Below are 16,142 nucleotides of genomic sequence, written 5' to 3'. Positions count from 1 at the left end.
TTTGTCAAAATTTGATTCCTCTTTCTGACAATTTAACGTCTTTCGCAGAAACTCTTCTCAGCAAAGCAAAATGAATGCAACATATTTGAAGAATGTTTGCATATTAGATCTATGAATAAGTCGTAATGATTTTATATACCTTGAGGCCTTTATAAAGTTAAAATGGAAACTAATATGTTGATTCAGTTACTGAATACATATATTTTGTGGCTTATGGTTTTTTTCAGGTCATTTACATGCTATAAACATGAAAGATAAAAGAATTTTAGGTACATTTCTTAATACTTTCTACACAAAAGCTTGTATTTGAGGCAAAATAAAGTTTAAGTTAAAAATAAGGAATATTATTATATATTTGAACAACATACAACGGTATATATTAACATATATGCCATAATTTTACAAATATTAAAGTATCACATGCATAATTAAGTTATTTTTGTAAAGTACTTTGAATTTTTTATCATATTTGTTAACACTGTATTGTCATTAAATTGTTTATAACTTTTAATACACTTTTTTCTGGTATTCACACTCCTATCATAGTAAACCTGATGTTAACTCACCATATGGTATTATAAGCATCATCTGACAACTCCTCTTACAATTAATGTAAGCTCAGAAATCACCTATTTTTTAAAAAGAACTTTGTATTTATTCAAAGACAATCTTTGAGTTGAGCAACTGGTGGAATTTCTAAATGATTAACCACTAAGTCCTTTAAATAATTACATTCAACTAATCAATTATTCTCACATGAGACTTGGGAAGTTGTAATAATCAAAAACAGCAATAACTGGAAGCACAAATTATGAAAAATCAATTATTTTTTATCAGTTGTGATTAATCATTTGCAATCATAGCCTTAATATTTCTGCATTTTTTGTTGAAACAAGGTACAGGGTTAAAATGAGGTGCTAATTCGAAAAATAATTTTTTATACACATTTCACTAACAAAGGTGAACATATGTAAGCTAATCATGTTTGTCAGAGGTGGAATGGTGTTAGTATTTATTGACATTTAATTCACAGTGAATAACTTTTTGGAAGCTTAACCACTTGATCTGTATGACAATCATTCATTTACAGATCATCCAATTCAACCTACCCATAGTTTATGGCATCCATAAAATATTGAAAATTTTAATTATTTTTAAAGCTTATTGACCTTATATACTATTGTGATTTGTAATTTTAAACAAGAAAGGGTGTAATGAAAAACTGGGAAACTATAAATCTATATGTATTAGTCCTCATAATTAACCAAAAGCTTATTAGCCTAACCACCACTTGTTTATATATTTAAATAAACATGTTTATGGGGTAAAACTTCATACTGCAGAATAGTAAAATAATAAATCAAGAATTCTCACAATTGTGAAATCCATCATTGTTTTCTGAAACCATATTTTCAAAGAGAGCTCAGAGACATTTAGTTAAAGATCAAATATTGAAACAAAAATATTATATTTCTAGATCTTACCTCACCATTCTTATGACAAAATATATCATCACAATCACCATTCCAGCAAACACCACATACAGAGTTTGAGTCACTGCTTTATAAGAGTGGTGAAAATTAAAAATCGTTTTCAGGTATGTATCTTCAAAGGTATCATTCCTTTCTAAGGAACCATTTAAAGTACGCTTCAAAGTACTGTGACCAATACTATAACTTGTAGACAATTCAATCATCTCGTATCCTTTGGGCTCTAACTTCTTTTTACTTCTGTTTTGTTCATCAGTATTATTACCAAATTTACTATCATTTGTTTTGTTAAGAGCTTCATGAATTGTGCCATTTCCTCCTTTTTCAGTATCTGTTTTTTCATTCAAACAATCACCATCATAGAGTAAGCTCAGATATAATATTGTCCCAAATATTGTCCATTTGAAACGTATTGAAAATTCCATATTTCTTCATGAATATGATACACAAGACTTACTGACTAGAAGTTTGAAGCTTGTATTGCTGAAAGATAAAAAAACAACAACATTACAAATTCTGCAAACAATCCTAATTTAAAACTTATTGATTAGTTTAGTAACACTGCATTAACATTGATATTTAAATAATAATAACAAGATTCTCATTGTTCTTATCTACTATCTAGTGAAACCACAGGAAAGGGAACAGACTATGTTGCTAGATAGCCTTATCACTTATAACAATTGACTATGTTTTAATATCTTAATTAAGATGTTATTGGCATGAAGTAATAATACTGGATAATACTCCAAGTCTTAGAGATATGGCTTATTAAATAAACCAATGTTTTTTTATGATTTTGGGTTTTCAGGTAATTTTACAGACTCACTATGAAAATACTAAGAAAAATAAACTTGGTTTGAGACCATGTTTGAATTATGTGAGATTAATTCATTCAGTGTAACAAATTTCAGCCTTCTACCACCATTACTCTTGCAGCTTTAAGCAGCCAAAGTTGCCTGAAAATGAATTTGCAAAAAAAACAAAAAAAACTAAATTTTACAGGTCTGTGAAACAGAAACTATTAGAGTAATTGATCTAATCTTTGAACATTTTTCATTATATGGATAGATGAGCACGTGAATTTTTTCAAGGCATTCCATGGGGATCACCTGCAGCACCCTGGATGATTTGACATGGAATGACCCTGGTCCATCAGTCTCAGATAAAAGAAAATGATGAGTTAAATAACTATGACCAATGTGTAGTCTAGTTCAGACAACTTTCTCTTTCTGATCCTCATGGAAGCAAGACTGCCAAAGTCCAATACATGGTTTTATTCACAAAAGTGGGTTTCATGTTGCTCACTCCAAGTCAACTCTCAACTGGCACGGAGCTGAGCTTTGAATATAGGACCATAGTCTTATGTATGGAACAGGCACAGCAGTGATAGTGCCAAAGAAGACAGATTTAGGTGCAGTGTCAGCAGGCCTGTTCCTGCAAATACTAACTTGGCCTGGTATCCAGAAAAACTGGACAAATATATGTTAAAGAGAAATGGGCCAGTCAGTTTTGAATATCAGGAAGAACATGGTAAGAACTAATGTGAAGTTACTCCAGGGCCAGTAGAGAACTAAGCAAATCGGTATAATAGTGCAATTCTAGTACTGCTTAGCTTCTATGTGATCCAGATCAAAAGAAATGACATACAGCTCAGCAGTGAATACAGAAACTGTGGAGGAGATTCTTTGTACAATCACTGAACTGCAATAAATCACAGCAGAGCCCAACAGTCACCTGATTTTGAGCCATCTGTATAAATGGAAGAATAGTTTGAAAGATGTTCAGCAAATAAAAGTTGGTACTTTCAATCTGGAGTATCTGCTTTTCTCAGATGACTTAAAGAAGGGTCGCATTTGGTGATTGTAATAAGCCATGGTGGTATGGACTGACCAATGGATATAGCAATGTCATCCAAAGACAGAGCTAGTTCATCCAACTGCACCTGGATACAAAGGCCAAAAGGAACTATGGCAGATTGTCTGTTCTGAAAAAGCATGGCCCACCGAGGAAGGAAAACACATATCCAGGTAAGATGTTGTGGTAAGGATCAAAGTTTCAAAGTGTACAATAAATACAGTTGCAAATGGTGGAGGTATAGAGGAGGTTCATTAGACTGTGTACAAGTTCTGGACTGGGAAAGTGTGGAAAACCCCAGTGCAGAGCAGAAGTTTCTGATGGTGAATGGGGTCCAGCATCTTCAAGGCTAAGGTCCTGGAAGAGCCACAGACCAGAGACCTATAGTCGATTTTGATAAAATATGAACACAATGTCTTTAGCACAGAACATCAATCCACTCATCAAGAGGTGGAAGAGAGGACATGGAGGATTTTCAGTGCTCTTGTACATTTGACTCATAGCTGCTTGATGTGTGGTATAAAGGTCAGCTTACAGTCAAAGATAAGCCCCAAGAACTTTGTCTCAGGGACTATAAGAAGCACATCTTTATTGACGTGGAGTTCAAGATCGGGGTGAATACCCAGTTGGTAGCAAAAGTGCATGCAAATGGTTTTAGAGAGAAAAGTTAAAACCATTTGCTGTAGTCCACTTCAGTAAACGATTCACGGCAGTCTGTAGCTGCTGCTAAATAAACCTCATGTTCGACGACTGACATGAGATGTGAAAGTTGTCGACATAGAGTCCATTCCCAACAGTAAGAGAGAATTGTTTAGTGATGGCATTAATCTTTATAGTGAAAAGTATGAAACTCAAACATAGCCCTGAAAAGAAAGGGAAAGTGTCGAATCCACATAAACTTGGAATCACCTGTTCATTAAAAATGTTTTTTATAAAAATTGGCAAATGGCCAGGTAACCCATATAACTGGAGTACTCACAAAATGCCATACCTCCATGTAGTGTCATAAGCCTCCTCAAGGTCAAAGAATATTGACAACATGTTCTCATTTGAGAAAGACTTCTCTGATTGACATTTCAACTTGAATCAGGTGGTCCATGGTGGACCAATGTCATTAAAACCCACTCTTGGTAAGCGAGAGAAGGTTGTTTGATTTGTCGAAGCAAACAAGATGAGCATTAACCATCCTCTCTAAGGTCTTACAGGGACAGCTCGTCAAAGTAATTGAACAGTAGTTTGAAGGAATCTTGGGATCCTTCCCAGTCTTAGAGAAAGGCATCAGGAAAGACATTCTCCTGCTAAATCCAGTTAAAAACAATCAATAGAATAGCAAAAGAAGCAAAGGATAAAAGGCACAGCACATTGTAGTGTGCATCATCAGGCCCAACATACGAAGAGCCACTAAGAGCTCTACCAGTGTAAAGGGGCAATTATAGTCATTGAGACAATCTGCTTGAAAGGAGAAAGGTATCACTCTGCCTGAGTCTTGATAACTAAGAAGGTGGAGGATCAAGCAGAAGTGCTAGATACCTAGCAAAAACTTTCACTGAGAGTATTTGCAATGCTCAAGGCATCAGCTACTTCCTGGCAAGATTGAGAGGTGTAAAAATTATATTACCCACTGACCTTTCGAATCTTGCTCCATATGACTTTGGAACTGGTGGTAGAAGAGATGCTGGTTGTGAACATAATCCAAGATTCCTTCTGGCTTTGACGTCTTACTTGTCAAGCATGTACAAGCACCTGCTAGAAAGCCATGTGGTTCGAGAGTGTGGGATACCTATGAAAGGTATCCCAAGCCGATTTTAGAGCCTTCCATGCCATGTGGCATGCAGGATTCCACCAAAGACAATTATATCATGGAAAAGGTGTCAAGGTTTTAGGAATACATTGAGCAGCTACCTATATAATACAGTCAATCACTGCTGCCACTCAGTCTTCTACTGATGCCTTACAGATGATGGCAGAATCAAGTTCTGAGAGAGCAGTGAAAGATGGCCAGTTGGCTTGATCCAGCTTCCACCAGAGCACAAGGTGGCATCAACCATGGCCAGTCTCTTTCAAAATGATAGGAAAACGATCACTGCCTGGTAGGTTACTGTCAACCCTCCATGAAAAGTGAGAGAACAGTAAAGAGGAGCAAACTGAGAGATTAATAGCAGTAAAGGACTGACTAGGTGCATGAAAATAAGTATAAGAACCAGTACTGAAAAGAGAAAGGTTGTGATATGAGGGCATACACTCTATGATGCAACCCCTCTCATCAATATCAACACCTCCTCTGATGGGATTATGTCCAATAAAGTCCCCCACAATTAAAAAGGGAGATAGCAACTGTTCAATGAGAGCATCAAGGTATGATTGATCATAGATCTCTTCAGGAAACAGGTAGAGAGAGCAAACAGTGATGGTACGACACAAGGTAACAGATGGTTACAACCTCTAAGGGTGTGTCAAATGGCAGAGACAAGATGGACACGTGCTGATCAACCAACAGTGCTACTCTTCCATGCACTTGTCCATCACACAACCTGTCATTTCTGTAGAAAGAAAACTGCCAAAAGGTGACTGTAGCAGCAGGTTTCAGATATGTTTCCTCTAAGTTCCACCAGTATGGTAAGAAGCAATCAGTGCTTTGATGTCATCCAGATTAGAATGTAAACCTCAACAGTTCCATTGTATCAAGGTGGCCATTTTCATTTATATGCAGGTGATTTGGGTGGAGAGCCCTTCTGTTTCTAACCACATTTTTTTCTTTATTCAAGAAAAGTATATTGACCTCCATGGAGTTTGTTGGAATGAATACTAGGGACAGAGATGGATGTTGATGTTGATACAACAACTTGCATAACCATGGAGTTCAAAAGACTTTTAATACAGTTTGAAAATGATTCCTTCAGAAGCACAGAGTTGATTGATTGATTGATTGATTTAGTGTTTTATGGCACAAAGCAGCTAGGCTATCTGCGCCAAACCTCTGGTAAAAAGGTAAAAATAAAGTAAATGTAGTAAAATACATAAAAGGAAATGAAGGTTAAACAAAAAAGTATAAAACCAATGTTGACACCTAGTCTACAACGTTAAGAGAGAAAGCAGAGTAAAAGAAGTTGTAAAGTACTTACACAAGCAAAATGGTAATGAACATAACCCGCCAGGAAGACTAACAGGTAAGTACTAGAACCACCGTCAGTCACCTCAAGTTGGCCTTTCCAGTCCTGGTTCCGGGTTATGTGTCATAGCAGCCATTATCAAAATGTGAAAGAATAGAAGTTTTAAAAGACACAAAGCAAAATCGTAATAATGAGTAGCCAAATGTCCAGTAAAAAGATAAAAGTCAAGTAAATGGAGTAAAATTTGTAAAAGTAAATGAAGGTAAAAACAAAACAGCAATTAAAACAGAAAATGGCGTAAAAACCAATGTTGACATCCAGTCTACAAAGTTGTAAAGGACTACCTGTAGCAGAATGGTAATGATCATAACCCGCCAGGAAGACTAACAGGAAGAACCACCGTCAGTCACCTGAAGTTGGTCTTTCCAGTCCTGGTTCCGGGTTATGTGTCATTATGGCCAATACGAAAAGGTAAAGTAGTAAAAGTGTGAAATGACATGCAGCAAAAGTGTAATAACAACTCGCCAGGATGACTAATAAGTAGTTCAAATGGATAGTTCAAACAGCAGCGTTAGTCACCTGAAGTTGGCCTTTCCAGTCCTGGTGTTGAGTTATTTAATGTTCTGGCCATTTTCCAATGTCAAATTGAACGAGAGAGAATAAAACTGTAAAAAAGGAACGACTTAAATGAGATTAAAAAGATTAATGGCCATTAAAAAATTAAAAACGTTATCAAGGTGGACAGTGTCACTATTACCAATAACACTGTCCAATGTCACAGATAGATCCTGGGAAAAAATATGTTTAAAATATTGCCGTCGTTGAGAATTGTAACAATGGCAAGAAAGTAAAACGTGGCTGATAGTGAGTTGAGTGTCACAAACTATACATTGGTGCATCAGTTCCAGATAAAAGAAAATGATCAGTTAAAAAACTGTGACCAATGTGTGGTCTAGTAAGAACAACTTCCTCCTTCCGAACTTTATGAAAGCTAGATGGCTAAAGTCCAATATAGGGTTTGATTTGAAAAAGCTTGTTGTCCGTTGCTCACTCCAAGTGGACTGCCAGCTGGCATGGAGCCGAGCCTTGCAGACAAGACCATAGTCCATGTATGGAATAGGCACAGGGGTGATAGTGCCGGAGCAGATAGATTTAGCTGCCGTGTCTGCAAGCTCGTTCCCGCGAATACCAACATGGCCTGGTATCCAGAAAAACTGGATAGAAGTAGCTGTTAACGAGAAATGGGCCAGTTGGTTTTGAATATCAGCGAGAACAGGATGTGAGCCAACGTGAAGCGATTCCAGGGCCAGTATAGAACTAAGCGAATCAGTATAAATAGTGCAGTTGGAGTACTGCTCAGCTGCAATATGATCCAGGGCAAGAGATATGGCATACAGTTCAGCAGTGAACACAGAAGCTGTAGAGGGGATTCTGCGTGCAACTACTGAACCACAGCTAACCATAGCAGAGCCCACTGAATTACCTGATTTGGAACCATTTGAATAAATGGGAACTGAATGAGTGTTCGAAAGATGTTCATTAAATAAAAGACGGTACTTCCAATCTGGAGTATCTGCCTTTTATGGATGACTGAAAGAAAGGTCACATTTGGGGACTGTAATAAGCCATGGTGGGATGGGCTGACCTGTGAAATCTGCAATGTTATCCAAGGACAGACCCAATTCATCCAATTGCGCCTGGATGCGAAGGCCAAACGGAGCAATGACAGATCGTCTGTTCTGAAAAAGTACGGCCCACCGAGGAAGGAAAACACATCCCCAGGTGGGATGCTGTGTTAAGGAAAGAAGTTTCAAAGAATATTGTAAAGATAGTTGCAAACGGCAAAGGTGCAGAGAAGGTTCATGAGATTCAACGTATAAGCTTTGAACTGGAGAGGTACAGAAAGCCCCAGTGCAGAGTTGAAGTCCTTGGTGATGAATGGGGTCCAGCATCTTTAAGGCCAAGGGTCTGGCAGACCCATAGACCACTGATCCATAGTCGAGTTTTGATCGAATAAGAGCACGACATACCTTTAACATTGAACATCGATCTGCTCCCCAACTGGTAGAAGAGAGGACACGGAGGATGTTCAGTGCTCTTGTGCATTTGACCCGAAGCTGCTTTAAGTGTGGTATAAAGGTCAGCTTATGATCAAAGATAAGCCCCAAGAACTTGGTCTCCGGGACCACTGGCAACAAAACTTCACTGATATGAAGTTCAGAATAAGGGTGGATACCCTGTTGATGGCAAAAGTGCATGCATACGATTTTAGAGAGAGAGAAATTAAAGCCGTTCGCCACAGTCCACTTCAGTACACGATTGAGGGCAGTTTGTAGTTGCCGCTCAATATATCTCATGTTTGATGACTAACATGAGATGTGAAAGTCGCCGACATACAGCCCATTTGCAATAGTGAGAGGGAGTTGTTCAGTGATGGCATTTAACTTTATACTGAAAAGTGTGACACTCAAAACACAGCCTTGAGGGACTCCAAGTTCCTGTACAAAAGAACGGGGAAAGTGTCAAACCCACATGAACTTGGAATCTCCTGTCCATTAAAAAATTTTTAATAAACATGGGTAAATGGCCACATAACCCATATGTATGGAGGTCTCGCAAAACGCCATATCTCCATGTTGTGTCGTAAGCCTTCTCAATGTCAAATAATACTGATACAAGATGTTGGCGTTTCAGAAAGGCTTCTCTGATAGATGTTTCAAGACGAATTAGGTAGTCTGTGGTGGAGTGCTGTCGTCGGAACCCACACTGGGTGGGCGAGAGGAGGTGGTTTGATTCGAGGAACCAAACAAGACGAGCATTAACCATCCTTTCTAAGGTCTTACAGAGACAGCTCTTCAAAGCAATTGGACGGTAGTTTGAAGGAATCTTGGGATCTTTCCCTGGCTTAGAGAAAGGTAAAATAATAGCCTGGCGCCAGGCAACAGAAAAAACATTCTCCTGCCAGATCCGGTTAAAGACAATCAGAAGGACATCAAGATAAGCAGGAGATAGATGGTGCAGCATGTCATAATGAACATCATCAGGTCCAACAGATGTACTAGCAGACCGATGAAGGGCCATTTTCAGTTCCACCAGTGTAAAGGGACAATTATAGTCAAAGAAACAGTCAGTTCGATAGGAAAGAGGTGAACGCTCTGCCCGAGTCTTGATGGGCAAGAAGGTGGAGGAACAAGCAGAAGTGCTAGATACCCGGCAAAAGCTTTCACCTAGAGTATCAGCAATGCTCCGGACATCAGCCACCTCCTGACCATCAGAGAGTAAGATCGAGGGGGGGACAGAATTGTAGTGCCCATTAACCTTTCGAATCCTGTCCCATATGACTTTGGAACTGGTGGTAGAAGATATGCTTGTTGTGAACTTAATCCAAGATTCCTTCTGGCTTTGACGTCTTACCCACCTAGCATGTGCACAGGCCCGTTGGAAAGTGACACGGTTTGAAAGTGTGGGATATCTACGGAAAGGATCCCAGGCCCGTTTTTGAGCCTTCCATGCTAAGTGGCAAGCAGGATTCCACCACAGACGAGGATATCGAGGAAAACGTGTCGAGGTTTTAAGAATACACTGAGCAGCTGCTTGTATAATACAGCCAGTTACCGCTGCCACACAGTCGTCTATTGATGGCTGATTTACGATGGCAGGATCACGTTCTGCGAGAGCAGTGAGTGGACCAGTCTGCCTGATGCAGCTTCCACCGGGGCATGCAGGTAGGGTGGCATCGACCACAGCCAGTCTCTCTCAAAAGAATAGGAAAATGATTACTGCCTAGTGGAATACTGTCAACCCTCCATGAAAAATGGGAGAATAATGAAGGGGAGCAAACTGAGAGATCAATAGCGGTAAAGGACTGACTAGGTGCATGAAAATAAGTGGAAGAACCAGCATTGAAAAGAGAAAGATTGTGATCAGAGAGCATACGCTCTACAGATCGACCCCTCCCATCAATAACAGAACTTCCCTAGAGGGGATGATGTCCATTAAAATCCCCCAGGATTAGAAATGGAGACGACAACTGTTCAACAAGAGCATCAAGGTCTGATTGATCATATGTCTCTCCAGGGGACAGGTACAGAGAACAAACAGTGATGGTATGACACAAGGAAACACGGATGGCTACGGCCTCCAAGGGTGTGTTGAGTGACAAAGACAGGGGGGGCACATGCTGATCAACCAATAGTGCCATCCCTCCATGTACTCGCCCATCACACAGCCTGTCATTTCTGTACAGAGAAAACTGCTGAATGGAGACTGTATCAGCAGGTTTGAGAAATGTTTCTTGTAGGGACAGACAAACAGGATGGTAGGAAGCAATCAGTGTTATGATATCATCCAGATTAGAGCATAAACCTTGACAGTTCCATTGTATCAAGGTGGCCATTTTTAATGACGGGCTGGCGAAGTGGCTTGGGAATCCTTCTGTTTACGACCACGTCTTTTTTCCTTACTGTCCTTAGTCGGAGGATGTCTATCAACCTCCATGGATCCTGCCCTGGGTCGATTGGGCAGGTCTTTGTTAGTGGAAGGGGATTCCAGTGACTGAGGACGTGAACGAATGATTGTTTTGCCTCGTGGAGTGGGAGAAAAAGATGTATCAGAAGAAATGCCTGTATTTGAAATTGAAGGACGTGGATCTTGAGGTTTATTGGATCGTATGGGAGAAACAGAGATGGGTGTGGAAGTCGATTCACCAACCTTTTTAACCACGGAAGTCAAAAGGCTTTTCATTTGTTTTGAAAACGATTCTCTTGTAGGCACAGAGAGATCTGTCTGCACTCCCACTGTAGTTGTGGAACGAAGTGCAGCAGCATATGAGGGCTGTTCAAAAAATACGCGGACTGACGTCATAAAACAAAATGTATTTTATTTAGAAGTTACAGGTATGGAACCCCTTCAAGGTACTCTCTTCCCCAACGCACACACTTATCCCAACGCTGTTTCCACTTGTTGAAACAGTCCTGGTACGCTTCTTTTGTAATGTCCTCCAGCTCCTTCGTCGTATTTGCCTTAATCTTGGGAATCGTCTCAAATCTTCCTTTCAAGGGTCTTTTGAGTTTGGGGAACAAGAAAACATCGCAAGAAGCAAGGTCAGGTTAGTAGGGGGGGTGGGGAAGAACAGTGATCGAGTGTTTGGCCAAAAACACACGAGTTCTGAGGCACAAATTTTGCAGCAATGCGGTGCATCTTCAATTTTTTGGTCAAAATCTCGTAACAAGATCCAACTGATATTTCAAACTTTTCAGCAAGCTAACAGTCAGACGTCGATTTGCCAGCAACAGGGTGTTGATTTTGTCAACGTGGAAGGACGTCCAGGACGCTCATCATCTTCAATGGACTGTCGACCATCTTTAAAATGTTCATGCCACTTGAAACATGCCGTACGCTTCATAGCAACATCACCGTAAGCCGTGTTAAGCATAGCAAAAGTTTCAGTCGCAGATTTTCCAAGTTTAACACAAATTTTCACAGCAAGTCGTTGCTCCTTCAGGTCATTCATTCTGAAATCCACCAAACGAAAAAAATCGCACTTCACTTAAAACCGCGTAGCTAATACACAAATGAAGATATCTGCAATCGGAAATGGCATTGTAATCAGCTGATCTGTGCAAACCTAGCGAAACCAAGCGGATTCCACTGGAACCAACTGGAGCCGCGCAATTCAAACAGTCCGCGTATTTTTTGAACAGACCTCGTATGTCCGAGAAGGAGTGGTGGGCAGCAATTTCCAAGCCTCAGGATAACTAATGTTATGTATCGTTTTCAAATGCTGCACCTCTTTTTCCTCCAACCATTTTGGGCAAGAACGAAAGTAAGAGGGGTGAGAACCATTGCAGTTGATGCAATGTGGGTCCATGTCACATCCATATGCATCGTGGTCCTTGCCCCCACAACGAGCACATGTCAGGGAACCACGACATGATGTCTTTGAGTGGCCGAATCTCTGACATTGGAAACATCGGAGAGGGTTTGGAATGTATGGCCGAACCCTGCATATGAGATAACCTGTCTTGATAGTGGCAGGTACACGTGAAGAAGTAAATATCAAAATGAGGGTATTTGTTGGCAGTGTAACACCATTTTTGCGAGTGGAGATGTGCCTCACTGCAGAAACTCCTTGAGTGGAAAGACCAGCGAGAATCTCTGACTCTGGGACGTTCTTCAAATCCCTCTCAACAATAATTCCTTGTGATGAATTCAAAGTAGCATGAGGTGTAACCTCAATAGGCATATCCCCAATTGCCTTTGAATTCAAGAGGAGTTCACTGTGTTGGGATGTGGATGTTTCAACCAATACGTCTCCAGATCGCAGCTTCTTTACTGACTTTGGAGAGCCAGCAAGTCCCTCTAGTCCCTTCTGAATAAAAAAGGGGGACAATTGCCCTAAAGGTTTTTCTGAAAGAGAATGTAAAATAAAAAAATGAGGTACGTGTGCTACAGATGTTGAAGATTGCTGTTCAGAGTCTTCAAGACGTGGTCGCTTACCCATTGACTGTTTTTCTCACAATTTTATTTAAATTTTTTGGAGGATCCATTGGATAAAGGAAATATTTGGTACCCACTGACCCCACCCACCATGGAGCCCTACAAGGGGACGTACTACAAAGTCAAGCAAGGACAATGCAGCAATGCCAGGGTTTCGTGAGCACTATACCCAAACACCAGCATTAGGCACAATGTCCACAACACCCGTTGAGAACTTCCAACACTGGTACTTGGTTGACTCTAACCCAAGTGGACCAGCCGATTGACCCAAGGGGGGCCACCCAAAGGCTGCCTGTCTACAGGAATTCAAGGCCAAAGTGGTGTGTTAGGGTTGGACCCCTGAACCGCCAGGATTCTCTCCTCCCCTTCACGGGTCGCCACGCACGGCAAACACGTGGGTGGATGTTTAGATCCCAGAGAAGGTAACCAGACAGAACAGAACCTTCCCTGGGAGGTTCCCTCACCACAAACAGGAATCCACACTGAGGGGGAAGCACAGAGAAATTCTGTCTACACTCCCATTGTAGTAATGGAATGATGTGCAGCAGTGTACGTCCAAGGTGAAGTGGTGGACAGTATCTTTCAAGCCTCAAGGTAATGCATTGAATTTTCTTCAAATGCTGCACCTCTTTCTCTTCCAACCACTAAGGGCAAGAATGAATGTAGGACATGTAAGAGCTGTTACAATTAAAGCAATGAGGGTCTGTTTCATGCTCATAGGCATCTTGGTCCTTGCCACACATCAAGGATCCACAACATAATGTCTTCGAGTTACTGAACCACTGACACTGGAAACATCTAGAGAGGGTTTGGAATATATGGCCATACAATTAGGATGACCTGCTGATGGTGGCAGGTAGACACAGTAATATAAATATTAGAATAAGAGCATTGGTCGGCATCATAATTCCATCTTTGTGAGTTGAGATACGTCTCACTTCAGAAACTCCTTGGGTGGAGAAGTCAGCAAGGATCTCTGACTTGGGGATGCTCTTGAAACCCCTCTCAACAATACATCCTTGTGACAAATTCAAAGTTGCATGAGGAGTAATCTAAATGGGTATATTTCCAATTGCCTTTGAATACAAGAGGACTTCACTGTGTTTAGGAGTGGATGCTTGCACCAATATGTCACCAGAACAAAGCTTTTTGACTGACTTTGGAGAGCTTGCAAGTCCCTCTAGTCCCTTCTGAATGAAAAAAAAAGGAGACATTTGTCCTATAGGTTTTTTTGATTTGTTTTGAATTTCATGCAAAGCTACTCAAGGGCTATCTGCACTAGTTGTTCCTAATTTATGGTGTAAGACTAGAGGGAAGACAGCTAGTCATTACCACTCCCCACCAACTTTTGGGCTACTCTTTTTACTAATGAATAGTAGGATTGACTGTCGTGATCCTCAGATTACAAGTCAAGTGCCTTAACCACCTTGCCATGCAGAGCCTTTGTCTGAAAGAGAATGTAATATAAGAAAATGAGGTACAGGTGCTACACGTGTTGAAGATTGCTGCTCAGTCTTCAAAATGTGTTTGTTTACCTATCAACTGTTTTTTTTACTATTTTCTTTAAGTTTTATTTGGGGGATCAATAATAAAAAAAAGAATATTTTGGTGCTCGCTGAACCATACGAGGGGACATACTATAGTGCCAAATAAGGACACTGCAGCAATGCCAGGGTTTCGTGAGCACTATACCCAAAATATCAGATACAGTGTCCACAACACCCACTGAGAACATCCAACACTGGTACTTGATTGACTCTAGCCCAAGTTGACCAGCTGACTGAACCTAGAGGGGCCACTCCAAGGCCACCTATCTACAGGAATTCAAGGCCAAAGTGGTGTGTTTGGGTTGGACCCCTCAACCACTAGGATCCTAACTTCCCCTTCAGGGGTCATCATGCATGGCAAACATGTTGGTGGATGTTTAGATCCCAGAATCTGTGTAACAGTAAAATACCATAAAGATTTGATAAATAGACAGTAAAAAAAATAATGGAAATGACTGTTTGGTTCATCAAAAATTTAGTTGTACATTAACACAGATAATTATTTAGTGATTGTAATGTGTACTTATTAATAGTTATTTTGTTAATTTAAATAATAACTTTATAACAAACTGTATATGTTTGATACATTATTGTTTCATTTGTGTATCTTGACTGTTAAATGGATATAATCCAGAAAGTGAGCAGTCTTACAGGCTCTATTTTTAAAAGTTTTATTTGGAATTTTTTTTTAATGCTCTGCTGGAGGGTTTCAGTATAATGGAATAATGTTAGGTGACAAATAAATATTTTCTGATTACACAGATCTGTGTGTCAGCATGTTGATCAGTTATTCAGTGAGTTACTTAAAAAATATGTAAGTTCAATGCTGTGCATTTTAGAATTAGTGGTGTACATACAAGAGAAAATTTAACAAGTGACTTATTTTAGGTAATTTAGGCCTATGAACCTAACTTGATTTGTACTGTTGTAGGTTACTATTGAACTTGTACTAATAACTTTCTTTTCGTTAAGTGGACTGGTCATTTAATTTGTGTTTTCTTAATAATAAAAAAAGGAATTCGGGCAATTCATAAATGCCTGAAAACAATTATTATTAATAGTCATGACTACTTTTTCTAGACCTTTGTATTCGGGGTTTTACTAAACCTTTTTAATTTGTTTGCAAATATTTAATTACTAGTAATACATTAAAATTAAATTATTACAAGTCAAGTAATACATTAGTTAATTATTACATTTAACTTAATACACCTTAGTTGTTACTATTAATTTTACAGATTTGTAAATAATCAATACAACTTAATTGTTAAAGTTAATCGGTGGACTCAGCAGATAGCACAATGTAGCTTTGCTATAAGTAAAACACACACACACACATTAATTTTAAATGTACAATGCATTACATGTATAAATAGTCTAACAAACTAGTTAATTAATAATGTTATTTGCCATCAAAGTATTACCAGATAAGCCTAAGTTATCCATTTTAATAAATACAATCAAACAGAAACGAAAACCCAGTTTCAATTTCTACTTACGCTGTCCTTCCAACGTAGATCGAATGGCCGAAAAATTTATACAAACAACTCACTGAACGTTATACGTATCACCATATTATGAGATAATACATATTAACACGTTGAGAAGCCTAAATGTTGACAACTGTCTGATAATTTATT

The 16,142-nt window shown here is 39.4% G+C and overlaps 1 protein-coding gene across 1 annotated transcript in view; it reads right to left on the bottom strand.

The window, feature by feature from the left end:
- The window catches only part of LOC143249477 (uncharacterized), a 31,760-nt gene extending 15,618 nt beyond the window's left edge, over positions 1–16,142 (bottom strand). Inside the window, exons 1-2 of the mRNA XM_076499391.1 lie at positions 16,002–16,142; positions 1,485–1,973 (exon numbers count right to left, since the gene is read on the bottom strand). Coding sequence (XP_076355506.1) covers positions 1,485–1,915 — 431 coding nt within the window. The 5' untranslated portion in view covers positions 1,916–1,973; positions 16,002–16,142. The remainder of the gene's footprint in view (positions 1–1,484; positions 1,974–16,001) is intronic.

Source organism: Tachypleus tridentatus, chromosome 4, assembly GCF_004210375.1.
Source record: "Tachypleus tridentatus isolate NWPU-2018 chromosome 4, ASM421037v1, whole genome shotgun sequence".
Taxonomy (NCBI): Eukaryota; Metazoa; Arthropoda; class Merostomata; order Xiphosura; family Limulidae; genus Tachypleus; species Tachypleus tridentatus.
The sequence above is the reverse complement of the archived record's forward strand: the minus strand, read 5'-3'. Positions and strand labels throughout refer to the sequence as shown.